This window comes from Enoplosus armatus, chromosome 6 (assembly GCF_043641665.1).
Source record: "Enoplosus armatus isolate fEnoArm2 chromosome 6, fEnoArm2.hap1, whole genome shotgun sequence".
NCBI classification, from domain to species: domain Eukaryota; kingdom Metazoa; phylum Chordata; class Actinopteri; order Centrarchiformes; family Enoplosidae; genus Enoplosus; species Enoplosus armatus.
In genome coordinates, this window is record NC_092185.1 from 16,338,329 (window position 1) to 16,366,191 (window position 27,863).

Consider the following 27,863-nt stretch of genomic DNA (forward strand, 5'->3'; position numbering starts at 1 on the left):
CTCCGACATTCAACAGGTTAGTGTTTGAGTTAATATACTGTAGTTAGTATCAATTACACACATGCCTACCCGAATTAGCGTATTATACCCTTACATACCTCTTTTGTATTCGTCTTGAAGTTATCGTTCTTAGTAACCTTTTCCCTATCTCAGCTTTGATTTTTAGCGTTTGCTAATTAGCATTGAGTTAGCAGGGTTAAGTTTGTTTCATCTAGGTTAGCGTTTGCTAACGACTCCAGCACAAGTATCTTTGAAACGAAACGAGTCTTGCTCTTTAGCTTTGCTGATTGTAGCGACAATCGCCCCTGTGCTCGGCTCTGCTACAAATCCAGTTTAAATGTGGCGGTTTGTATCATTTGTGAAGTGACGACGTGGGAGGCGCAGCACGGAGCCAACTGAAGCTAATGTTGCCAGGCAACAGACCTTCCTAATTATAAGCATAGGTTTTACACTGACCAGATGTAGTAACGTTAGTGTGTATTGCACAGTTAAACAGAAAACAGTGAGTTTATAGAATTCTCAACATAGCAAAGCAAATAGGATAACCTCTGGTAGGAACGTTAGCATACCATTTGTACAGTCAGTTACCATGGTAACAAGCCACAAGATATAACGCTAACTAGCTAGTTACGGCCATATAAACAACGCTGAGTAACGTTAGCCACTTAAGATTTGCTCGGTTCTGTGCATCGTAATCGCATCAAAATCGGTATACTAATGAAATGTTTACATGTATTGTCAAGCCCAGGTGCTAAATAACGTAGAGGAGAATCCTGGTGTAAGGTAACGTTATGGTCAAGAAAAATGAGGGAACACGTAGCTTAGTTAGCCTTTATGTTACTTAGTTAAACGCCTTCGATAGCATGACAGCTGTGTTTTACCGTCGCTATGTTGAAGTAATTAGATACTAAACGTTATACGTATTGCCTCGTATGCAGTTGATTACCATGTCGTATATGCGCTAAAGCTACCTCACTTTATATTGCTGTGTGAGGAACAGTATTTGTGGTTCTTAACGTTAGTTATATCGTGTTTTAAGCAACACCCCCAGTGTTCGCAGCACGGTTTTATAGGTTTCTAATCCGCTTTGTATGTCTTATTTGTAGGGATGGGAGAGCCGCCTGTGGTGATCCTCCAGCACCAGATGAGTGTCAGGTAGTGACGGTGCAAAAGCAATGTTGTGCTGTCGTCTACAATGAAGAAGATATTCAGCTTTACTAAGAAAAAGAAACACCCGTCCGGTACCCCTGACAGTGGGAGTGTGCTTTCTGTTGGCTATGAACTAAAAGAAAAGGACCTCGGGAAGGTTCACAAGGCTGCCTCAGTGGGTGATTTGGCAAAGTTGAAGCAGCTTGCTAAAAAGAATGATATCAATCAGCTTGACAAGGAGAATAGGTAAGTGGGATTAAAGCACTTGTCACATCCTTGAAAGTGTTTGTCTTTGCTGGATTAATTGCTGTCTACAATATACCTTAGTAATGCAGTCCATGTGAATAGTTAATAAAAATGTCATGCTCTCTTTATACTCTTGTCCATATCTCCTTTGAGACATTATTTTGGAGCCTCTCTCTTAGAAACTATTTCATCAGTGTATATATTAGAGTCTTCGTCAACTTACAAAATCTACCCTTGACTAATAGTTATAGGCTATAGTTACAGGATTTATTTGTTTAACATTAATTTATATGAAAAATTTTGCCAATTTGACTGCCCAAAGATGAATGGTGCCATGCAGATGGATTCTAGCACTTTTGTAATAAAAAAGCACTTTTCAAAAATATTATTGCAGTGCCATAGACATAATGATAATGTGGCAGCCCTAGGGTATGCAGTATGGAATATTTTTTGTGTAGTAGAGCTGGGTTGTGGTAAAGCGATGGCCAGTATTTTAACTGTGAACAGCAAACTGCCAGCTATTTTAAGCAAGTAAAATGTATATGACACCCCATTGTTTCCTTTCTACTTATGTTTCAAGCTTGGATCTAGTTACCATTTACAATTAGTGTGTGTCAGAAGTAACTGAGTGGTGTACATGTAGTACTTGAGGTAATTACACAATGTAATAGGAAAAAATGGTTGGAGTTGAACTCAGAATCTGTGAAATCTTCCGTTAACCAATATTTATCAAAGTATTTGAAATGTAAAGCCATTATCATTGAATTCATGTAAGTTGCTCCAGACAAAAGCATCTGTCAAATGAATGTAATGTGGTAATGATGATCATGTTTAATGAAGAACGCTTGCATGGAAGAGCTGTCATCCAAACATCAGGTATAGTTTGTCAGGCCCTGCAATTAAGGAATGGAACTTGTTGTTTGGATGGAGGAACTAGCTAAGTGAAAATAGCTATACAAATCCTTGTCAAGGTCAGTGGAACTGCTTTAGTAAGAACAAGAATGATTGCATATGAGAAACTCTCTCCTGCACTTTTACAGAACTGCACTTCATATTGCCTGCGCCAGTGGACATGTCGAGGTGGTGCAATTCCTCGTTGAGAGCAAAGCCAAGCTTAACCTATGCGACAATCAAAACCGATCCGCCTTAATGAAGGTAATCCAGGATGATGCGACTCCAACTCGGAGTGATTCTTCATTTAATGTTAAATATATTGTCAGGATCATAGCTGGCTACTTTCCTCATATATTGTTTCAAACCTTGTTCAGGCCTCTGCATTCATGTCAATTCTCCACTATGTCAGGCGGTGCAGTGCCAGCATGAGCGCTGTGTGAGCATACTGCTGGAGAATCATGCCGAGCCTAACCTGGTGGACATCAATGGCAATACAGCACTGCATTTAGCAGCAAACATCCCATCCATTTCCACTGCTGTCCTGCTGCTGGAGCATGAGGCTGACGTCAATGCACAAAATAAGGTGATTCGGTCTTTGTCAGCCTTAGGACAAACATCAGAGTGCTCTTCATTTAATACAGACTTAGTGTCATGTTACCTGATGTATCTGAATTGTGAGTAGATCCAACTAAGATGCTAGGAGCTGGACAATATTTGACATACCCCTGTATCTTAATGAAAAAGTATTAACAGTTATCATACCATCACAATTCATAATATCATCATAGCAATCTTTATTGCAATGACCAACTATGGCCATTAGGGTAGAACCTCTTGGTGGCTGCTGGTTTTACACCACAAATGGTATTGTGCACAACACCAGCCATAGCACAGCACGTCAAAATACAACAGAGCCATCATGAATATTTTTTGTTACACACCTGTACTTTTCCTTCTATGAAAAGTCAAAATGTTTGCTGTGAGGAAGATGTATCATGCTTATTATGTGTCTGGTTAAATCTTATACTTTCGGTGTTTTGTGTCTGTAGGCCACAGTAAAAATCTTGTAAATAAAGAAGGATATTAAAAATCAGAATATCAAAATGTTTTTACCACCTATGATATTTAGCTTATGTTGAGGTATAACTATTCTAATGACACCTGTCCAATGAATGAGGTTGTTGACAGTGATTTAATTTTAAGGAGGGATTCACACCCTTGACTGTGGCAGTCCGCGAGGACCATATCGAGATGGCTGAGTTTCTCCTCAAGGAAGGTGCTGATGTGAATTTTATGGACCAAGACCAAAGGTCAGTACTAAACAATGTCACATCTGTGATAACTGTCTAATAATCTTAATGTTGCTGAATTCATTGTTTACAGTGTGTCATGTTGCCATCATTGATTTTACTTGCAGGTCCCCATTAATGATAGCTGCTGGCAATGGACAAATCGGTATGTTGCGGCTGCTGTTGCGGAGTGATGCAGATATCACACTAAAGGATACCAAAGGATGGTCAGCTGATGACTATGCAGTGATGAACGGGCATCATCCGTAAGCTGTGCTTCTTTTCTTTGCAGTTATGTTCCTTGCGTGGAATTTCCTCTGTAATATATGCATTTGTGGTATGTGAGTTGAACTGAAATTGCAGAATCACGTTAAGGCTTATGATATTATGACATTTTCATTGCCTTGACTCTTTTGTAGTTGCTCCCTCCTGATCATTGAGCACAGTACCCAGAGGAACGATGGGCAATCACATCAAGGTCCGAGCAAAAAGAAGAAAAAAACGCTGGGCAGTCCTTCCCAAGACGCTGAAGCAGGCTTCTCTTTGGGAGGACCAGCCACTGACAAAGATGGTAGGGAGATATGTTTTCAGCACATAATATTGAATTGAAGTGGTGCGAGGATATTATTATTGTCTATTTATTGACTTTGATTATTTCATTTATTCCTCATGCATTATCCCTTGACTGGATCTAGAGCATGGAGCAAATGAAGCAGGGGGAGGTATTGCTTTGCTTAGAAAATCAGTCAAAGGTTTCTTGCCAGTAAAGATCATTAACAGTTAGAAGTACACTCAACCTACTGTTTTCAGGAAATGCAATTTTTAATGCTGCTTAGAATGCAGTGCTATTTCTGCTTTTTTTTCTGCTGTCTGCAAGATTTAGATGCTCTCAAGATCTCGCTATTTGACAGTTTATATTAAAATATGACATGTACCTTTCAAAAATTTATTCAAATGAGGCTGTTAAGTGTTGATCAGCTGAAGTTTCTTTGCTTTGTTGCAGATTTTGAAGACAATTCTCAGTCTGAGTCACTAAGTCGGTGAGCACAATTTTCTTCTCATGATTTGCAACTTACAATTACAGTCAACTTCTTGGCTCAAACCATTCTTCTTCCCTCCTCAGGGTTTCAAAAAGTGCTGCGGATGAATGGCCTTCATCAGAAGATGATGATGAATCGGTTTTAATAGAAAAGGTTGGTGCTACTTTTTTTCCTTGTAAAGTGTTTTTCCTAAATTTTGGTCAGGCTTTCATTTGATATACTGTCTTTCAGAAACCACAGAGGGTAAACCTTAGGGAAATGATCGCATCCAAAAAGGGAGAAGGTACTGAGAGTCTTAACCTTACTCACTGTCCCTCTATAGTTTGTGATTTTTGGTGGTAATTTTTTATTCCTGCCTGCCCTGTAGCTTCTGCACTGCCTGACAGATCCTTGAGCGGTACAGAATCTGAGCCTGAGAGTGAGAATAGAGTCCAGAGAATCCCATCCCTCCCAAAGGCTTTACCATCCAGCAAAGCTCTGCAGCACCCAGTAGATCCCTCTCCCATTTCCTTCCTTTCCAAAGCACCCCAGATGACTTCTACCCCTCTTCCAAGCTACAGAAAGGTAATATATTTGAGTTGAAATGCCACTTGCATTTCTATGACATCTTTCTCTCCTTCTATTTGTCTCCCAACTTCTTAAAACAAGCAGACAGTACAGCTAAGCAGGAGAAGAGCAAACACTCAGAGCAGCCTTCAAGCAGTAAATCCAGGTCAGACTCTCGAGAGGGAAGCCCAGAAGCCGAGGACTCTGAGGAGGAAGAGGAGGAAGAAGAAGACGATGATGACAATGATGAAGATGAGGATGATGATGATGATGATGAAGAAGAAGAGGAGGAGGAGGAGGAGGATGATGGTGATGAGGAAAGTGAAGAGGAGGAGGAGGATGATGATGATGGGGAAGAGGATGAAGAAGAGAATGAATGTGAGGAAGAGGATGATGACGACAACTGTGTGGCTTCTGGCGTGGCCAACACTACTGAATTTGAAGATATACAAAAACCCTCTGTTACTCAAAACCTACCTGGTGCTGACATCTCTTACAACAGTGAAAGTATTCCTTGTATTGTAGGTGAGAATGTAGATGCATCACAGAAAGATGCCAAAACAGAGACTCAAAAAAATGACTTTGTCTGCCCTGCTGGAACAACAAGTTATGCAATGTCAGCGACATTAGATGTAGAGGAGGATTGTGTCGTGTCAGCCGTTAGGGTAGAATCTAAATTTTCTGATGAAGATGACAGCCTTGGGAAGGAATGCTTATGGTCATCAGACCAAGGAGGCCCCAGACATCACACAGAATCTTGTTTACCTACTGAGGTTAAGGAAGAAGAGTTTGAAAGAGAATTGGAAAAGGACGGTGATGACTCCTGGGGCAGTAAACAAAACAGCGGTGATACAGTGTGGAATGACAGCGATGATGAAGAGGATAATCAAACAGGCGGATTTGGTCGCAGGACAGTACTCACTAATCGAAGAAATGTGCCTGAAGATGGGGTGGATGATATAGACGGTTCCTCTGATGCTGAAGATGATGCAGGATCAATCAAAGAAACTTTCAAAGAAGAGAAACACAGATCCTCATGGGGCTCCTCATTAGAGGACAGTGATGTTGAGCTACCCAGAGAAGATGAGGTAAATAAGGAGGTGCTTGAGCAAGCATCAGATTTACAGCCAGAAGCAGCAGCACTGCATTCAAAATGCACATTACCTCAACCAAATGAAGACCACCTGGATACTTCATGGGATTCGTCATCACCAGTGGTACCAGTGATAGATGAGCCTATGTCCTCTTTGAGATTATGTTCAACAAGCATTCCTCAGTCCAGAAACAGACCAGAAAAAGCAACAGTAGATGAATCAGAGTGGGATTCTTCTTCTGAAAATAATGACAAAAATTATAATCTCTCCTTCACTAAAGGTGACGTGCTGTCACCAGTTTCAACAAATATTGTAACAGCAGACCAGACTGGAGAGAGGCAGCGTTCTGATGGCTCTTGGGAAGAAGGAGATAAAGAAAGTATTGAGAAAGAGTCAAATGACCCCTCCCCTGCAGTGTCGCCAGCACCTGAGGGTGAAAAAATAACCAGAAACCAAATATTAGATGACGATGATGTCGAATCAATTGGTCAGTTGTCACAAATGGAGGGAAAATTAGAGTCAGAGAATGAGAAAGGTGATGATGGCAGTTGGGATGATGAAGATAAAAGTGACGAGTCAGAAAAGCAGAAGACAAAGGATGATGAAGTTGCAGACTGTGGTAAGGTCTTGAAGACATGTCTGTCACCAAAGTTGACGTCCACAAGTGCAGTAGACAAGAGGTTTGAGGAAGAAGCAGAAGTAGATGATATTGAGGAAGATGAAGACAATGAAAAGGTTCTTCAGTCTATTATTGATGGAAATGATGAGTGTCCAGAGGATAACAGGCTTAAGAAAAAAAATCACAGCAAGGATGATGAGACAAGTGAGGACTCTGACAGCAAAGATCAAAAGCTGCAGTACGATTTTGCCAGTGCCACAGTCAAAGTGTCTGATGTGGGAGATGATTCTGATAACACTCTCGATGGATGCCTGCGTGGAGGCGACAAGTCAGACGATGAACATGAGGCTAGATTAACTGCATATATTCCACTAGAGAATAGAAATGCCGTCATTTCCCAGACAAGAGTGTCATCAGACGACAATGAAGAACCAATAAGGGAAAATATTTTTTCAAGCCCTCCCACCAAAGATGATGTCACTGCTGGTCAACACCATGATTCAGGCGGGAACACATTGTCTGATGAAGTGTTACCTCAGACTGACATTGATGATGTTGATCTAGACTCACCTGATGAGGCAGAGAGCATAGGCATGAGAAGTCAAGAGCTCAGGAATATTGAAGAGCCTGTCATTCAGGTAAAACAGTAATACAACAGGTAGTCTTTAGTTGTAGAGTAGTTGTAGTTCTGGAAAGTAGTATGGTCTCTGTAAGCACTCGAGCTCTGCAACACTTTCATCACCTTTCATTTTTTCATATACTTGTTTACGTAGTACTTCTACGTTCATTAAAGATGCCTTGTGGTGACATGCACCAGTAGAAATAGGTTTTAAAGTGCATGGTTATGAGTAAACAACATTTCTTTTTTTGTTTTCTCACACAGAAAGAAGATTCCACTGGGGATGAGGATGAGGATGATAATGACAAAGAGGAGGAGAGAGATGAGGAGGAGGAAGATGAGGAAGGAGACTTCTCAGATGGAAATGATCAACCTGAAGAGAGTGGAGAGTCCCTTGACGGCACTTCACCTGTTCCCGAGACAGAAGTCTCTAAAGATAAGAAAAGAGGTAAGGAGCAACTCATTTATAATAGATGTTCTAAACATGTTGTGAACAGCTGCGTGTGCATCACAGAAATGTGGATCCACCTAAATGTACAATCTACAACCTCAACATATGGTAGGCAGTATTTTACCTAATTTACATCAACTGCACAGTCCCGCCCACCCCCTTAGTAAGTCGTTCAAGGTAGCCACAGTATATTCATTTTATAATAATTGTATACACTCTTGAACAGTACAGTTGTGATTTGAATCAAACCTAATCAGGAGGTGATTGCATCATTATACTCCTGTTACTAAATGTGTTTTATCGCTTTGTACATCAATTAAAACAAACATTTATAGTTATAATAATAACTCCTAAATCTGAATCAGAGAGTCTAAATAGCTGACTTGCCTCTGTGTGGCCAGCCACTTGTATATTCAATACTGAGGAGAGTGGTCACATTCTCAGGGGGACTGGGCAGATTAACAAGATAGCAAGGTTTCTGACCTGCAAGCCACTTGCTCCTTGATCTTGTTTGATTTAATAACAGTCCAAACGCTGATAATGTTTTTCTCAGTATTAAGACGTTATCGATGAATGGGGAAATTATACCATGTCATTATTACTAGAATTTTATTTAATGGACTTCAGTAACTATATTGTTGTAAATGTGGTCATACAGTTTGAAATTTGAAATGCATAAAGCTGCATCAAGAACTGTATTGAGTTGAACTGTAGCACCATGCCTTGAAATCAAGTCAACTTGTGAGAGACCCAGAGAGTCAAAGTTGTTTTTTTTTTCTGCATCTGCTGCTCCTTTCCAAGACATACTGCAACTGCCATTGCTTTTCAGTCATAGCAGTGTAATTAATCTACATCTGTGGAAATAGATTTCCTGTCTGAGCTGGGTCTAGAGAAGGGAGAGGAAGACCAGGATTCTTGGGACTCTGAGGTACAGTAAAGACACATTTTGAAATACCTTGTAGGACCAGATGTTGTCATACAGATTCTCACAGATTGATTTTTCTCTTTCAGTCCCACTCTGAAAACCCCAGTATGCTACATGAAGAGAAACAAAGTTTGCATACTCAGGATCAAGAGGAGATGTCCACTGTTGAAGAAGAGATTAAAGAAAGTAGGTCTATTTTATTTATTCCTTTTGTTTTTGAAGCAATCAAATCATTCCAGGCACCATTTCATGCTGCAGAAACAGTGTGACCTTATTTAATCATAATCATAGAAAACTATGCTTTAGTGTATTTCTGCATGCATTGATTTGGTCTGTGAGAAATGGTTCCAACTTTCTGTTTTCAGTCTAAATATGATGTAGAATGTGCAATGCAATATCAATTCCATCAATCAAAACAGCCTTTCCAACAATATGTTACATTTCTTTTGTAGACTTGTTTTATATTCCCTCTTTTTTAAGAGGGGAAGGAGGCAATAGGATGGCAGTGCTAGAGCCTCGGAGGAGTGTAGGCAGGCCAAGAGGCAGCCAGGGAGAGGGTATGAATGTCTTGACTCATAGGTCTGAGGAACAGCATGTTAACCATACCAGAGGTCTGACCATCACCTCATGATCGCCATAACACAATGCATGCAGCATACACTACTCCATCCTGCCTGCTACCCTTGAACCCCATTTTCCCAAATTTGCTACTTAAAGGGCCATAGGTTCTTCATAGCTTGCTTGGTTTCCGCAGGTTTTGACTCAAATCATATTAATAAGTGAGTACAGCACTCATCAGCATTCTTAGCTGATGCTGAATTTGTGTCCCAGTAAAACCAGAACGGGGAATCTGAATGCTTGTCTGATGCCTAATCTGTATCTGTATCTTCATGCTAATTAACTGTGAGCTCATTTGCATGGGAATGCTTTTTACAATGTTCTGGCAAACTCATCCAGCTTCATACGATTGTTGTTTTGTTTTTTTACAGAAAAAGTTGCAGTTAATTGTGTTGACATGACAGACGTGTTGTCTCTTGCAGTTGGAAACAACCATAATAGTGATAATGGAGGTGAACATGTTGATAAAGATGATACTACACATAAAGAGGTAGGTTCAGCAACTAAATGCCATAGACTGTAAAAGAAATTGTGATCTGTCGGAATCAAATAGCAATGTTTTTCCTTTTGACCAGACTGAGAAGGCAAAATGGGAACCACTTAGTGTTTTGAGCAAACTTGAAGGAGATAAAGACCGAAAGACAGGTAAATAGAATCATCTGGAGTGTCATGGTTCCTGTTGGTCTGAAATGTAAAAATGTATTTGAAAAAGAGGTGTTTGTATTTAACATGGTGCTTTGTTTCTCTTTGACAGACTTAATGGAAGAGCTTGGACTGGGTGATGTTGATGATCTTGAAGGTAACATGATATAATGAAATCTCCTCTTTGTTTTCATATTTTTGAGTCTATTATGGTCGGCTCCTCTTAAACTTTGAAATTTAAAAGAATTTGTTTATGTGATCACAAGGCAGTTGTTGATCATCTCATTTCTCAGCTTGCCCCTAAACCCAGTGCACATGCATCCTTTACAGGGTCACTGCTAATAAATTGTCTGATATCTACAGAGTAGCACCCAATATCCACATTATGACAGCGTCACTTTCAAATACTTCTGAGCCACTGTCTTTTTTTTAGCTTTTGATTAAAGTGGTCCATATGCATGCAACACTGACTTTACTACCCTTGTATGTTTCTGTCATCACACTTTTTGAAGCTCACAAACCAGGTCAGTAAACATAACAAATTAGGTGATTAGATTAGAACTTTATGAACTGGTAGCTGTAGTTCATCATTTGAGACCTCAGTGTAATAGAGTGCAATAGTGTAACAGCCTATCCCAGATCTGTACATTGCGGTGCATGGCATTGCGTGTAGTGGTTGTCCCAGTGTAAACTGACCTCCCATCCTCAGCAACATCAATGTCATATTTTGTTAATTGACCTACAGCTTTTTGTGTTAATGACACAGATGCATCAGACTGGGACTCGGCCAGTACTGCCAGTAAGAGAACCCTGCCTGGCCGCAGAATGGCCTCCCCTGGACTTGAGGAGTTCCCAGAATACTCCAATCCATCTGTTAAAGAGCAGGATAAAGACGTTGCTCCAGCAGCACCCCTGACACCTCAGAGGAGCATGAACTCCAACAAGAGACTTCCCAGCACTTCCCCTCAACCTGTGCCCCATCCCCAACCTCGGGCAAGGAAGATGGTGCTTCAGAAACCAGAGAGTGAAGAAGGTAGGGCATGTTAAGTCCTTCTGTGATCTTTTTTTTTAACATGTATACATACCATTGAAACCATTTTTTCTTTCTTTGACTTGCTTGATTCAGAATCAGATTGGGAACCAGACAATTTGACAATGTCTTGCAATACAGCCAAAATTGACAATCAGCAGCAAAACATAGCTGAACTTCAGGCAACGGTTAGACCAGGTAAGGCTCACTGTTTTTTTTAAGTATGCTGACGGTATTTGTGTGCACACAAATGTCCTGTGCTCTGATTAAATACTCTCTGTTTCTGTAGGTTCCCCTGAGCTCTCACTGATGGGAAGAGAGAGTAAAAGTAATGTAGAGTCTGACAAGCAGCAACAAAAGGTGAGAAATACCAAGAATATACCATCTCTACCATAATCCTAAAGTTTTTTGTCTCAGATACAACATCATCATTTATGCTTTCTCAGTTACAGAGAAATTAAAATACATCATCAAGTCTTAGCTATTGGTAAATATGTGCACATGTCAAGGTAGAGTTATATTAAAAACAAGCTATTCAAATTTAATCACATGATCTACTTTGTGGCATTGCTTGTCAAGGCTGTGAGGATCTTCTGTTTTCCCTTTGATTTGCTAACGGTATATAAGGGGTATGAGAATGCAATGTTAAATTGCCTCCATATTTATTTGAATATTGTGTATTTTAGTTCAAACATGGTTTTTGCATTTTTGTCTTGTCTGTTTTGTGTTTTTCCTTGTCCACCCATGCCATCAAAGGAGAAAGATCATGCAGTAGATACATGTGAGATAGATATAAATAACCCATGCCCATCTGGCCATGTGGGCTCTGACAGTGGAGAAAAGGATAATGACTTTAGAGATCAACGCAGTCCTGAGGAAAGAGGTGAAGCATGTGATGATGTTCCATGGGAGAAACGTTATGAGAAGCTCTGGGTGGAGGTGGAGAAAAGGGAGGTAAAATCTTCCTTCAAGAATGTTGCTGGTGAATTAAAAGAGAAGTTTGGAGAACTGTTTAAATCAAAATGTCCTGCAGAAGACATCACAGATGAAGAACAGGCCATGGCTGAATCTACTTCTGCAGAAGAAGAGTCAAGTGATGAAGAAGAAGGGGAAATCATTGTGCGCCCCACAGCCAGAGCTAGGAGTACTGTCCTTCTCACCATTCCTGAGCAGAGGGAGTCTGGACTGGAAGACTCTGTGACTGAATCAACTGACAGGTCCGTATGTGAGGACAGGACGCAGGTCTGTGAGCCCCCGGCTGGTGAGAGCAGCATGAGTCGAGAGCCAGATCTACTCACTAATGATGTTCTGGAGGAGTGCAGGTCTCCTTCACCACAACTCACCACAGCACAGAGAGACGGCAGCAGAGATTATGTTACCACAGCCTTTACTCATGATCATACCATACCTGTGTCTGATGTTGATGGCAGCACATTCTTAAAAGATGAGGCCAAACTCGGGCCATTCCAGAAACCACATCTGGATAATAACACTACTAATCTAGACGAAGCTGAGAATATCAACGCAAGTTCAGAAGAGGATCCTGAGGAATTCAAGTCTCGCCCCCCTTCGCTAAGCAGACATTCAGCATCTGTCCTGGGTGTTTCTGATGAAGAGCTGGAAGAGGACATGGAAAGGTTTAAACTTGAGGTAGGGATGCTGAAGGGTGTCTTCCTGGATTTGGAGAAAGAAAAGGCCCAACTCCAGAAAGAGGTAGAGGATGGCCGCACCTCCCATAGTCCCTTCTTAAATCGCCTCTCTTTCTCCTCATTTCATCCATGACCTTAATTTCATTTCTTTTAATAGGCTGTGTCAAAGGGCCCAGACTGGCCACAAGTCATGACCTCATCTTATTTCTTTCTGTTAGATGTTCATTTTCATGTCTTAATATGTATTTTCTTTAGGTTTGATTTTAAGTAGAATAGTAGGTCTTGCATGTTTTCCCTTACTTTTATGTGCCTTTTTAAGTAACCGTAAAGACATTTAGACTTGAACTGCCATTTGTTGAAGGTCATTTGCACTGCACTTAAGAAACCTTTGGTACTGACTTGCTGTAAACAATATTGGATGGCAGCATTCTTGATTGTACTCCAAAACTAAACAAAGTTCAGTCTTGTGTGTTCCTTAGTAGTGACTTGCCCTTCATCATGCATGGACTTTGCATGTATCTTTACGTTGAAGAGGTTCTGTTGTATAAACTCTCTCTTTCTAGGTGATGTGGTGTGAAGATTGTACAAATAATAGCCTTCTTTGCCCTAAAAAGAAGTGCTGTTGTGATGATGTGGCAGTTGCTGTTTTTTTTCTCCTTTTAATGCATGCTGTGCTTAAGTTAATCTTTATACATGTGGGCATTTAAGACTGATCTCCATGGGATGAATAGATTTATTTTTGGCCAGCCTTTTGTGTGTTTGGGTGCCTCTGCACACAGTATAAACTGCTAGAAATAATATTTTAAGAGAGAGTTATGCTGTAGTGTTGAGCTCATGTGGAATTTGTAAAAGACTTTGAATTCTACTGTCTTTAGATTCTAGTTTTAGTTTTGGGAAGATCGCTACTAGACCACTGTCTCTTCTAGTTTTTGGAAGTTTACCATTCATATCAGACTATCCAAAATTGAAAAGAGAAAAGAGATTTTTCCCAGTTCTTTTATTGAGAATGCCACAGCAAGCATTGCAATGCATGGAATTGTGCATTTTTGTAATTAACTGAAAATAACATGTCAAATAGAGTAGCCACACTAAGGTGTTAGGTCTCCGAAGGGAGGGGTGACACTAAATTATGTATGACAAAGTGTACAAGGCCCTGCTCCAAAATGCATCTTAAAAGGCTGGCTCCAACCTGTTTCAGTTAGGAATACTCTCTCAAGTTCAGTTATCAAATATTTACCCATGTCTTATCAGGTTGGCATAGAGACGACACAGACTGCAATGGAGGTGCATAAATCCAGTACTTCCTGGCATACTGGTGGAACGGCATTGGAAGAAGTGGGTTCTGAGAAACCTGAGACCAGGTTAGGATGCCTGTCAAGTCAAGGTGGAGCAATGCACCAGGAACAGCAGCCTGTGGCCACCAAGAGGTATGCATTATATTGCTTTTGTATATTTGTAGGCCCTGATAGTTATCATTAGCAGATGTTAACGTTTGCTCTTACTACTTTACTATATTATTACTATACTACTTCAGATCAACACATTCACAGTCCTCTACATTTGAAGTCAGATATTATCCATATCCATTATGTTTATTTTTGCTTTTGTGTGTGTGCGCTTTAGCTAAATGTATTTTTCAATGACGCATTTAACGGAAAGAGCCCAGTTTAAGCTTTCAAGTGTTCTATTGATTCCATTTAATGAGGTCTTTCTTCAGCAATACGTCCAAAGGCCCTAAATTTTAGATGTCACAACTCATTGATTATCAGGTTTATTGCTCTCCATAGCACCAACGGGGCACCAGTGCAATTGCATCTCCCACTCCAGCAGACCTACAATAGCAACAAACAGGAGGGGCAAGCTGTAGAGGAGACCTTACAGCTGGAGCTGGTCAGAGGGGCCCGGCGCAGCAGAGCCCCTCAGACCAACACTCATGTTAATGGAGATCCTCTCTCTGTGTTTGACGATAGCACTTTAAGTGATGTGTCGGACGATGAAGGAAGGTATATATGCAGTATGCCACTTTTTTGCATCAATCTCACCTCTCTGTCACTAACCTGTCAGGTGTGTTCAGACTGAGCGCGAAGTGAATTATACAGGCATCACGATGACAAAATCAGTGGAAAGAAGCCAGTAAATGTGAACAGTCACAGAAAAAAAGTCATGCATATCCAAAACATGTAGAACTTCACTTAATGAATATACAGAGAGAAGAGAATATGTTTGCATGAATAAACAGAGGTGGTAATTGGCTTTGCGTTCAGTTTGAAAAACCTTTACAATATTGGTGGTGGGTAATGATTAGCAAGCAGTTTTTCTTTTATTCTTTTCCTACTTACATGGTTGCATGACTAACCAGTGATTTTCCAGAACTGGAATAGTATACTGCATTATACCGTTACACTTCCAATAACTCTTCAATGCAGCTCTCATAGCTTGAGAACATGCACATCAGCTCCACATAACTCCTGTTTTTCTGCCCTGCGTTTGTTGGGCTCAGGTTGTCAACCAGTGGACAGCAGAAAAACGAGGTAAAACACAAATTCTTTTAACTAAAGTTTGAGTACACAATACAGAAAGAAACTCAATAATAATAAGACTGCATCTTGTTTCCATATTCAGAACCCTGAAGAAGTGGAGATGGCAGAAGACTTTGATGAACTCACTCAGTCATCAGACACAGCCACAGATGACGTTGACTCTCCCACTTCAGGCTATCGTCACGCATCTCTCCTCATTCAGAAGCTGGACTCAGCCACTTTTGGTACTGATACAGCTAGTTCAAATGCTAATTTATGTAATAATAAGCCATTATTTATTGGAACTTAATCAGTTTGTTTATTTAATTTGCAAAATATGTGTACATAATGCACCTTTGACATCCACCTTTGGAAGACTCCTTTACAGACTCTGACTATTATATCTCACAGACTCGAGAAGCATGGTAAAGCTGCAGAACATTTTCCACGAATATGAGCGCTCCATCCAAAAGGCAAGGAGTCGCCATGGGTACCTGGCAGACAAGGTGAGCCAGCTGGAAATGGAGAGGGCGGAGTTGAAGAGCTCTCTGGAGGAAGTTAAAGATGTTAAGTCTGGCTTGGAGCGCAACCAGCTGGAATTGCAGACTGAAGTCACAAACCTCAAGTGAGAATTACTTCCTAGAGTACTCTGGAGCCGTTTCTTCACATGGTCTTCGTCTGTCTTCACATATTTCTGTGCATCATATCTTATGTCTGACACTTAGATTTCAGCTGAAACAGGAGCAGGAAAATCGCCGCAACGCCACCATGATGTACAACACCACCAGAGATAAACTGAGGAGGACGGAGGAGCAGCAACAGTTAGAGGTTCAGGAGAGACAGAAGGTGGAGCTTACGCTCAGGAATCTGGAGCTGGAGATGAGAACACTGGTCAACAACATGAAGCAGGTACACCCTCTTAAACTTCATATGCTGTTTTAGTGGTGTATTAATGACTATCAATATGACTATCAATATGTTTTAATATGAAGTTAACTTAGCTTTACTGTTTAGATCATTTCACATACATTATGTATTTTTTACAGTAAGTAAGACTCATTATACAGCATTTATTTGGAATTTATGGTGCTGTTTTGAGTATTTCATCAGTAGGCTGGCTTGTCCAGTTGTTGTTTGGTGTACATGTGATTGTTACATTGGTGTGTTTTGTGTCAACCACCCAGCTTGAAGAGGACCACAGTGAGACCCAGAGACTGCTGGCTCAGGAGCGCAGTGCTCGGACGCTGCAGGAGAATCTGCTCAACAGCCACCTCCGTAAGCAGCAAGAGATAGAGGACGAGAACAAAAGAAACCTAAGCAAAAGCAACGAGGTAATCCTCACACAGTAGTGTCCATCATTGTAGAACATATTAGTTTGTGGTTTAGATGTTATTCTAATTTGCACCCATTGATATTGTGTGTCTTTATAAGTGGCTAAAAATAGAAAAACAGAAAGAAAGTTTGATAGGTTTAAAGTTTTTAACATTTTAGGAATTGTAAATTAAGAGTGGCACTGTATGGTGTTGCTTATAGAGGATTGCTATTTATATATATATACAATTTTGGGAATAAATAATACATTTTGATTTTGTTCTTAGGCCTTGTCTCAGCTCACTGAGGCCAGTGACAGGGAGAGGGAGTTGCTCCAGCAGACTGCTACTTTACAGGAGCAGCTGACCATCCTGAGAACAGACCTCGAGCGTTCGCAGGCCAGCAGCAGTCTCAAAGAGAGCCACCTTTTGGAGGAGAACGAGGCCCTCAAGGAGCAGCTCGAAGATGTTCGGCGAGATCTCAAACTCAACGGCGAAGCCCTGACCCAAACTGTCTTCAACTGCAATAACCAGGTGACCACCCTGAAGTCTGAGTTAGCTATAACAACAACCCGCCTGGAAAATGAGCGGCAGACTCGTGAAACACTGGAGGCAGAGGTAGAGTCCACTCGTGCCCGCCTGGCTGGAGCCGTAAAGGAGACGGAGCTTTGCCTGGCAGCCCACACAGACACAGAGAGAGCTCTGCTCCGGGAGAAAGAGGAACACCAGCGTCTTAAAGACAGACTCACAGGTCAGTAGTGAAAGTAATGGATGGCTCCAAGCTCAGAAAATTGTATTAACTCAAATTTTGTAAAACACTCGCTCACCCTTGCCCAAGTGTTTTGTGCTTCGTTTCAGGCACATGCTTAGAGACATGGAAGTTATTTATCAAACAGGCCACCAGCCTGGAGGAGTAGTTTATCTACAGTTCACCTTCATAAAATGCATTTCTTTCCTTTATGAGTGTCCATTTAAGGGGGGATCAAGTGAAGTGGGTTTGACTGTAGCAGTTGCCCAGTTACCACTGACCTCTGTTGGCATAATCTTTCCTTTGTATAAAACAAAACTATGTGGGGTGTAACTACACAAAACCACTGTCACTCTTTAGCGTGCCACTGAGTGGCTGTTGGACGAGTTGCTCTGTCTGGGCCTGTTCCTTCTCCCGCTGTGGTTTGCACTGGCTGCGGTGGCTCGTATTGAATTGTATAAGCAGCTTTTTGTTTTGTGCATGTTTTTGTCCTGCAGTCTTTTTGCTGAACTGGGAGCTTGTTTGTAACTCCTAATGTATTTATTTCTACAGGTGAAGCAGCCAGTCAACGTGAGGCCGTCAGCAGCCTGTCCCAGAAGCTGGCCAAGGCAGAGTCTCGCGCAAACAGCATGGAGAATGAAGTTCACCGGGGCACACTGCAGCTGACAGAGAAAGGCCTACTGCTGGAGGTCCTTCAGCGGGAGAAGGACCAGGCAGCTGTGCGTGTCAAGGAACTAGAAACTACTCTGCAGGCTGAGAGGGAACTGGTCAGCCGTTCCGGAGCACGTCAAGAGGCCACACAGGAGCGTTTAGCCCAAGCCCAGAGTGAGGGCATGTTACTACGACAACAGCTAGAGGAGGCCCAAAACAAAGGTGTTGCAAAGGAGCGTGCTGTGACAGATGCCCAAGAGCGCTTCAGTGATATTCTGTCCAAGCTGCGCTCTGACTGCGAAGAAAGAGTACAACTAGTGGAGGAGAGAAATAAGGAGCTCGCCAGTAAGGCTGCTGATCTCCGAGATCAGATCTACAAGTTAGAGGAAGAGAAGAACGAAAGAGAGGTAAGATTAGGACTCTGCGGGGTAAGAGGATTACCTAACCTCTTCCTCCAAGGCCCACTTTTAGCCTTTCTTCCACATGCCAGTTAAGGATCTCCCTTTGTGTCTGACCAAACCCTGCTTTCTTTGGATTCTGTCTGAGCACAGACTAGTCTAAGGCAGCTGCAGCAGGAGCTAGCTGACTCACTCAAGAAGCTGTCAATGAGTGAAGCTTCTCTGGAGGTCAACACACGCTATCGCAATGACCTGGAGGAGGAGAAGGCTCGGCTCTTCAAAGACTTGGACAGGCTCAAAGGAAAGGTAACTCCAGAAAACAGTGCCACCTTGTGGCTGCATATTTTCACCACGTCTCGGATACCAGCTGTGTTAATGATTATGAAACAAACACTTTAAGCTGTGCTGAAACTAGATGGCTCATTATCACTATTTTTCGATGATATGGCAGTTGGTCATAAGCAGCAATAACGTTCACCCCCGTATATTCACTGAGCTGACAGTTAAGTCTACTGTTAACATTGCTGATGAGGTGGATGCTCTGTCTCTGTCATGTAGCTGGAGGAAAGCGAAGACCAGTATGTGCAGGCTGAGAGACGTATTAACAGTCTAAAGAGCAGTCTGGATGAGAGTGAAAAGGAACTCACCACTGCAGCTCAGAAACTCCAGGTGGCGCTGTCCGCCTCAGCAGCTTCAGATACCACCATCAAACAGCTGGAGGAAGCTGTGCAAAGGTGTGTACAAGCACATGCTGTCCACACACACATACATACACACACTTGTCAATGAGAGATCTATCAGTTTATTTCATTGTATTAGATACCACATATACAAAAGAAGCTGTGAAATTAATTGTAAAATAAAGCTTAAAAATAAGCCAACTCCATAACACAGAAACAATTATATATTCACGGACATATGTTAAAAGCATTTTCAGCCATGAGTCTAGATATGTTTCGATATATAGAGTGTATGAATGTGTCAATGTAATGTCACATTAGGCTGGAGATAGAGAACGCCAGGCTGGAAGCTGCTGCAAAGCAACAGTCCAACAAAATTGATGCCCTTCAGAAAGGAGCTCAGGAAGCTGCCATGGTGAGTGCTGCAAACTGAATCCTATCACCTGCACACACATTTTACACATTATCTCGTTGGTGCCATATCTACTTTTTTGTGACAATAACTCAGCATTGTGATACTTGTGAAATCTCTTGTGCTATTAAATAGCTGACATACATTATGAAGTCATATTAAGGTATCAAATCTTTTTCCAGCTATCTGACTGCTCACCTGGAGGAGGGGTTGGTATTGTGGATGTAGGCTTAGTTTCTTTGTGTGGGTTTACATCTGTTCTCTAAAAATTGTAGCAAAAAAATAATAAAATGATACGTATTTATGAAATTAAATGCACTTGGGCTTTTAGACCACGTATCCAATCATTCGGAGGAAGTAATAGCTTGGTGTCAGTTTGTTTTCTCCCTTAAGCCTGAGCTTGGTATGTGGGGTCTTTCACTCCTTTTGTCTCAAGCTGCATGATGCATGTTACTTCCTTTATTCTAAAGTGTCCTCTCAACTTTCTCAAATGATAAACAAAAAATACAGCAGCAACACAAACAAAAACACCCTTTAATCATTTCTAATATTTGTGTCTTATTTCTATAGGTCAGAGGTCATTTGGAGGACTTGGTTACAAACCTCCAGAGCAGTAAGATGACTTTGGAAGACCAACTCAGTAGAGAGGTTGGTGGCATATTTTGTTTCCTCACTAAGAAAGCCTTCAGCTTAGATTTCCATTTCTTACTCTCTTTTTCTTTTCTAGTCTTTGTGTATGAAATTCACCCAAGATCAGTCTAAGCCGGGACTTCCTAAGCCAAATGAGAAAAGTAGCCAGCTGAGGAATGTTTGCGACAGTGATACAAAAAGTCCCCTAGTCATTATTTCCTAAAGAAACAACCCTTTTAACACGTTTTTATGGAAAAAAAGGAAATTGGAGTACCATGTAATCAGAAACATAGCCCTATTTGAAAAAAGGGAAGCTTTGAACGAACTGTTTTTATTCTGAATAAAGCAGTGCAGTGTACAACAATATCAATAAGTAGACAAAAACTAAACTATTAAAGCAAGGACTTCCTCTTTCTGGAAAATAAGAACCAAGTGCATGTTTTAGTCTTTTCATTCTTTCTCTTACTGACATATTCAGTCATAAACACAATAATATATTTTCTCTAGAACTGAAATCCAGACATAGATCAGATTAAACAAATGAGAAATATGCCACATTTTTATCAGCAAATTTATGAGTTTCTCACAAGTAAGATGAACAAATTTGATTATTGTAACAACCTTACAGGAGCTTCTTTTTATAAATATTAATTTATTAATGTATAGTAATGTCTGCCTCGGGCTCTCTCTTTTTTAGGTCCAGAAGCAAAGCATGCTGTCTCACACAGCCCAGGACTCTCAGGCCTTGTGGGAGGAGGAGCTGAAGAGCCGCTCTAAGTTAGGACTGCGCCTGGCAGAGCTTGAAAAGGAAAAAGGAGACCTGAGCACCCAGGTGATCATAGTGATGCATTCATGTGCAGGCTAATGTTATGTATGATCAATCAAGTAGCCATTCTTCCTCATATCATACCACGGTTTGGGTCTCAAGAGTAATCAGCCTGTGTCCTGTGTTCCAGATGGAAATAGAAAAGAAGAAAGCCAAAAAAATAGCAGAGCAGAAGAAGTCTGTAGACACCCGGCTGGATCAAGAGATGAAGAGAAACACAGAGCTTCAAAAAGAAATGTACAGGTGACTCCTAATCTCCTCCTTGCATCCTCCTCACCTATGGCAGTACTTCCTCCCACTATTTAGAAACAACCAAGGTCCAGTAGAGCGCAGTCTTACCTGGCTTATGTGGCTGTGGTGCACCAGTGTGTGTAAGAGTTTTTCTATTTATTTATTTATTTTTTAACTTAACCGCTGTAAATGTTTGATAATCCCTGCAGTCCTTGCGTTGTGAAGTGTTGTTGTTTTTGGTTTTGTTTCTTATTCTTTGATGAACCTTATTCTGTTGAGGATTAACATCCATTTTGAGTTTGCCTTCAGTAAGAGGTTGTTTGTGTGTTGCATTGGTGTGTTTTGAATCTGAATTTGTCACATTTACAAGTACAAATGAGTTACATGTAGTCAAAAACCTTTGTGCAGTATATGAACAATAACACGGTTTGGAATAATGTGCATATCATTAGTCAAGCTGATATATAGTCTCTGAGCATAGCATGTTTATTAGGTCATTGAAGTTGTTAGCTGGTCTTCAGAGGATAGGTTTGTATTAGATTAGATTAGACTCACTTTGTATTTATTTATTTGTTTACTTCTGGTATTTGTGCATGTGTTTAAGGTTGCGTACTTTATTAAAGACTGCAAAGAAGAAATTGCGGGATCAGGACGCAGGTGGAGCTGAATATGGGTCTCCCATGAGCAGTCTGCGGGTGGACCTAGGCAGACACAGCCAGGCAGAGGGCACCTTTGGACGAATGAAAGAAAAGGTTTGTCTGCCTGATACAGCACTGTGGTGTAAACCCCCAAATGATATACAAGTACAAGTAGCAGAGTTTGAAACTTTGTCTTTAGCAGTCCCTCAGGTGTAGTGTTATACCTCAGCTGTTCATTGTCTTTCTTGTGTTACCAGGTGGACGATCTGCAGGTGCAGCTGGAGAAGGAAGCGTCCCGTCGCAGCCAGCTAGAGAAGGTGAACGGGGACCTTAAGGATCAGCTGGCCTCCCTGAAGAGCTTGAGCCGCAGTAATGACCAGCTGGAGAGGAGTAAGAGGCAGTTGGAGGAGGAGGTACTGGACCTGAGACGCCGAATGGAGGCCTCTCAGATGGAGCAGAGTCAGGTGGAGCAGTACCGCCGCGACGCAGAGGAGAGGGCCAGACAGGAGGTACACCAGAAACTGGAGCAGGTCAACGTCTTCCTGCAGGTAAAAATTCTGTTGGATGAAGACCTGAACACACATTACTGAGCAAATCTTTAATTACACAGCACCCTTTTGAACAATAAAGAGTCATAGAGTGCATAACAATAACACAAATATTAAAATGAGACGGACTAAAATAAGAGATGAGATAATAATTTACTGAATAAATGAATTTGTGTGTAAGTAGATAGTTACTTTGGTAGCTATTAAAACATCACTAAGCCTGATTTCATATGGTTGTGTCTGTTTGTCTGCCAGTCCCAGGCAGCATCCCAAGAAGCACTGGATCAGATTAAAGCGGCCAATGAGGCCAACCTGCGCTCCCAGCTGGAGCAGAAGATCCGGGAGATGGAGGGGGAACTGGGCCGGGCCCGCACCACCCAGCAGGACAGCCTCAACCAAAGAGACTCCACACGCACGGAGCTAGAGCGATACCGCCATCTCTACACAGAGGAGCTGCGCCTCCGCAAGTCCCTGGCTGCCAAACTGGAGAGGTGAGACCAGCTTGTTCTTCACAGTTTAGTGCCACGTTTTCTAGTGGGAATACTCTGATCAGTCATTTAATTTCTATGGTACAGTCAAACGTAGACAGTGATGATGCTGACAAACCCATATTGTATCAATGATTAACCTTTGCTATGTTTTCCCCACAGGGCCAACAGTCGGCTGGCAGAAGCCAATTCCAAGTTGCTCAACGAGCGCAGCAGGTCTCTGCTCACCAGCAGCATCGCAAACGGCAGTCTTGGAGGGCCCTCGCTGGACGTGGGCTCTTTGGGTTCACCAGCAAACTACGGGGCCACACTTGGGCCCCTCAACAGGAGCCTAGGCCTGGGACTCTCCCTCCTCAGCCCTGTGACTGAGGGACAGAACAGCAGGGTGGAGGACTACCTAGCCAAGGTCTGTACTGGCATTAAATGACACACTCATTCACTCATTAGAGATTTCATAGGAATATTGTTTATGTAAACAAGTTTATTTACTTTGGGCCATTTTCATTTCCATAGCGTCATGGTCGTCAGCGTTGTTATTGTGTAAGTGGTGGTGTTTTGTTCAAAGATGTTGCTTTTTATACACAGGTTAGTGTGTCGTTACATTGTCATAACTGCATTACGCATCAGACATTTCAGATTCTAGAAAAAAGAGAGACAGTTATAAATATTGATCTAATGGCTTTCTAAATTCTCCTCACACCTGTCTTCCCTCTACAAGAACTCAAAACTGAAATTATTTATTCTCCCAGGTTTCTTTTCTTTTCTTCCTCCTGCAAATTGTTTCTTCTTCTCTCTATCGCTAGTCGTTATGGTAGTGGGGCTTTACTTCTAACCTGTCTTCTATTTCTCACTCTTTTAGCTTCTAGCTCAAAAGTCTGTCTCTCATCTCTCCTCTCTTCAACCAGACCCATAACCAGGTGTGTAGATGTGTATAGCTCAGTGTCTGATTGGCTGCTGTTCCCTTCACCCTTCTGATGGGCCCGTTTATGGCTCCGTTCACATGCAAACCATGATGTCCAGAGTTCACACAGTGAAAAAAAACTACAGATTGTTTTGGGAGATATCAGCAAAGTTACTGAAAATGTATATATTTACTGATTTTTTTTCACCAGTACTGCATTCAGAAGTATGTATTTATTTTTTATCTTCATCTTGAATTGGAAATGAAGTGAAAGTTACAACTCTAGTTTACAGTTGTTCACGTCATTTCAGAGCTTTTTCACGGTTCTTCTTTCAGGAATTACTTTCACAGATGCTAACTGAAATAACAAATTGTCAAAACTCACATAACAAATGTTATCATAACTTAAAGTTTTAATGGCAAAAACTACAAAAATAAGTCGAGGTTGCAGAATCACATAGAATTTCACTGGTGAAATGTGCAGGAACTCTGGGTTTTGCATTGTGTGGTTAGTTACGTAACTGGCTATACCAGCTGAAATCTCAAACCCTCCTCCTTGATTCTCTGCTTTGAGTTGACTTTCTTCATGCTCTGAAGTTGACATGATGTGGCTTATTTTAAGACTCTATTCTAAAGCTGATTTTAGGAGTGAAGTTAAACACCACCAGTTGTATTAAGTATGCCCTTCACTCATGTACATATTTGATTTGAATCAAGTTTATTTAATCATGCAGCAATTAGCATGTGTTAAAGAGCCTAGAGCTAGATCTAATTAATAACCAGTCAGAGTAAAATTGGTTGTCTGACACAAGACAACACAGTTGAGCAGAGCAACACACAAGACATAAAATACTGTATTTGCATATAGAAGAGGCATGACAAGCCCACATACTGTACATAATGTATATACTGTACATATTACCAGCATACCAACCATGCCAAGACACAAACCCTACAAAAGTTGTATATATTTTGGTTAATGGCCTCACGCCTTATCTTAAACCTATGACAAAGACATTGTGAAGAGAAATGTTGAAAAGCTTCATTTTAACTATAAAAGGGACAGACTTAAAACTAAAGTTAAAGTAAAGAAATTAAGCTAAACAGGAGCTTTAAATTAATTAATTAATTAATTAACATGTTCTTTTACACTTATAAATCTGTAATAATGTTTTGTAAGATATAATAGATTGCTGTACCATCCAGAAATTTCCATGTCTCCATATTTGACTTTATACTACACATGCATATATAACGTATGTGTGTATCCAGGCACATCTAGTTATGCATGTGTAGCTCAATACATACAATTATGCAATAATTACAGTTGGCAGGGAAATATCAATTTCCTTGATACGTTGCGTGCAGACCTTTTTATGGTTTTACATGTTAATTATTAAAAACATTTTTCTTAAATGTAAGATTCATTTACTTCAAATGCATCTTGCACAAACTATTTGCATCATTTGGGGAGAAGTCTGACATCAGTTGAACATATTGACTCAGCTTTTGCGACTGGCAGAAAGATTTAAAAGGCAACATTAAAGCCTGCAGAAACTCCACACTAAAGCAGAGCTTGCATGCTCGGCATGTCCTGCTGTGTTTCACCTAACAGTCCTGATTGTCTTGCAGTGTTATTTCCACTCTTCAAGTATGTGTCATTACTGTGTTGCCATTTACCATAGTGTTGTGTTTGGTGGTGAAATATCATCCCTGTATCTTTATTTTTTTACATGTGTAAATATTTATTTTTAAGGCCGCATTTTCTTCAGTTAGCTGATATTTGCCACCAAAACATTGGAGCTCAAATCTAACTACAGTACAACTTTCCCTTTTTTTCAGATGCAGAGTGAGTTGGACAGAAACATATCAAAGGAATTAAACAATGGTGAGTGCACTGAAGCTGGACACATGACACAAATCTTAGTGGTCTTGTGAAGTCTGTCGATAATTAGATGGTAGCTGTATCTGACTTGTAGCTGCTGCTCAGTGATGGTAACTGTCTCTCTCTGGTCCTCAGCCACAGCAGAGCTGGACGTGGCTTCGGCCCGTATGTCACCAGTGGGTTCTGCCTCGAGGGTGGAGCTGGACCCCGTCAGCAGGGCAACGCAGCAGTACTTGGAAGTACTAAAGAAAAACAATAGGATCTGAACATACATCACTGCTGCTCGCAGTCAAACGTATGTCAGCCATTAAAAAACTTAAATGAAATACTGACTGCACTAACAATAAGGCCAAAGCCACTGCCCAGTCATATAACACCAAGACTTTGTACGTATTCACTCTACCTTCTTTTATGAAAGAAAACAAACATTGCACTTAACCACTCTCAGGAGCAAAGGGCATGAGTCATATACAGTATATTTTGCATTATTGATGGGTACAATTAGAGAGAACCTCGAAAGTATTTGTTCCTTCTGACTTCAATCTGTAACTGTTTTGTTTCTATTAGCACAATACGTATATACATATTTATTTATATATATATATACAGAATCGTGGTTTGGATTTTTTTTTATTTGTGAATATTGGTGTTGCTAAATTTGACAAAAGTATTTGTATGCATCATTAATAATTTTGCCAAGATATTACATTTGGTACGTGCCATCAAATGGTGCAATATCTGTCTTGGTATTACTTTAGTAGACTCATCGGTGTATTGTGTTATTTTATTTATTCTTTTTTTTTTATGAACATGATATACTTGAATAAGACGAGCTGGAAAACTCTCTGGCTATTGAAACAGGGTGACTACATTTGTACAACTGTCATTTCAGCTTTTGGCTTGCTTGCTTTTAGGGCCACCAAAAGTGAAACACACTTGTTTTTTTTGTTTTTTATTCATAAAAACTGTAACAGAATACATATAGGAAAACATTTATGACGCCTGTACATTACATAAGACTCTAAAGTTGTAAATAAAACTAGAAAACTCTGAACTTGAGTGAGCTGTTGATGTCTGGATACTGAGTGGTCATGAGAAACCCAATAAAATGACCAGGGTTGGAACAGTTTGTGTGTAAACTTCTTTCTAAGTTCTAAGTAATTTCTAGCTAGTTTAAAATAGATTGTAAAGACTTTAGTAATGTCTAAATCAGTTGCCCCGAAACATCTGTAGCACTGTCCAATCAAAAGCAATTAACCATAAAACGGAATTCACTGTAGCATCATAAGCTGTAACCAAAAATAACAAATTTAGGATGCCAAATTATAAATTAAACTTATCTGCCAGTCCTTTGTAATTTAAGTTATGGCTTTGTTTTATTTATATATGCATACATGGAGAAATAAGTGTCAGAGTTAGTAGTGTTCATACAGTTTACAGTGAGATTAGCCTACGCTAACCTGGCTAACATTATTGGGTCATTCAATCTTAATTTAAGTGGCATGACGCTTCGTAATCTTATTTTTGTGAAATGTAATTTAATTTAATTTTTTAATCCGCCCTAAACAACATACATATAAGCTAACATATGTGCCCAAATATCGGCAAAAGAAGAAAAACAAAACATAAAAACATTAATTCCAACATGGGACAGACAAAAAATATAAAATGAAATAAAAGAAACTATAAATGGCATTTAAAAACAAACATGCATAACACTGAAGCATGACATTGGACAGAAATACGAAAAGTTAATATAAATTATTGCCCCAAAGCATCCTAACGACAAAGACTAGTGTCTTTGACAGACTCAAATAACATGCAGATTATTTATTATACAAATACTACATTTACTAGAATATTAAGCACATTCACAGTACACGTCTCCCGTTTTTCCATTTACTGTAAATAAATTTTAAAACCTCTAATGATTCAGAGTATCTTACTGAATAGTTATAAACAGGTGATGAACGGTATAAGCAAGCAGAACGGTAACGTTCTATTATGCTTGAATCACTCCTTGTTCTGCAGTTATTGTGTGCAGAACATGCTTTAGATTCCAGGTGCCTTATATTCAAGATAAAAATGCAGCTTGCCATCAATATTTCATGCACAGCCATTTTTAACCCAACCCTCATTAGCAATGTTTTGATGTACATCACTTTACCCCCCCCCCTTCGCACTCCC

At 40.6% G+C, this 27,863-nt stretch overlaps 1 protein-coding gene across 1 annotated transcript; it reads left to right on the plus strand.

Moving 5' to 3' along the window:
• Window positions 1-26,805, plus strand: ankrd26 (ankyrin repeat domain containing 26). Its single transcript, XM_070907048.1, has 45 exons — window positions 1-16; window positions 1,107-1,395; window positions 2,436-2,550; window positions 2,699-2,872; window positions 3,493-3,599; window positions 3,707-3,844; window positions 3,998-4,149; window positions 4,274-4,300; window positions 4,582-4,618; window positions 4,702-4,771; window positions 4,850-4,901; window positions 4,986-5,182; window positions 5,944-7,515; window positions 7,761-7,944; window positions 8,814-8,875; window positions 8,959-9,058; window positions 9,325-9,429; window positions 9,913-9,980; window positions 10,066-10,135; window positions 10,245-10,289; window positions 10,899-11,165; window positions 11,259-11,360; window positions 11,452-11,522; window positions 11,919-12,875; window positions 14,063-14,238; window positions 14,599-14,814; window positions 15,312-15,342; window positions 15,434-15,575; window positions 15,742-15,955; window positions 16,056-16,239; window positions 16,515-16,661; window positions 16,929-17,391; window positions 17,941-18,446; window positions 18,591-18,743; window positions 18,996-19,171; window positions 19,439-19,532; window positions 20,100-20,177; window positions 20,857-20,991; window positions 21,116-21,228; window positions 21,821-21,968; window positions 22,112-22,402; window positions 22,658-22,893; window positions 23,053-23,296; window positions 25,634-25,679; window positions 25,812-26,805. Exons 2-45 carry the CDS (start codon window positions 1,196-1,198, stop codon window positions 25,940-25,942), a joined length of 8,796 nt encoding a protein of 2,931 aa, XP_070763149.1. The 5' UTR covers window positions 1-16; window positions 1,107-1,195; the 3' UTR covers window positions 25,943-26,805.
• The last annotated feature ends 1,058 nt before the right edge of the window (window positions 26,806-27,863 follow it).

What these genes read in the sequence shown, in the direction of transcription:
- ankrd26 (XM_070907048.1), top strand. Translation starts at nt 1,196, where the DNA reads ATGAAGAAGATATTCAGCTTTACTAAGAAAAAGAAACACCCGTCCGGT. An exon ending in TGAAGAAGAGATTAAAGAAA is followed by an intron (nt 9,059 to 9,324) that starts GTAGGTCTATTT and finishes TTTCTTTTGTAG; the next exon opens with ACTTGTTTTATATTCCCTCT. An exon ending in AGGCCCAACTCCAGAAAGAG is followed by an intron (nt 12,876 to 14,062) that starts GTAGAGGATGGC and finishes ATGTCTTATCAG; the next exon opens with GTTGGCATAGAGACGACACA.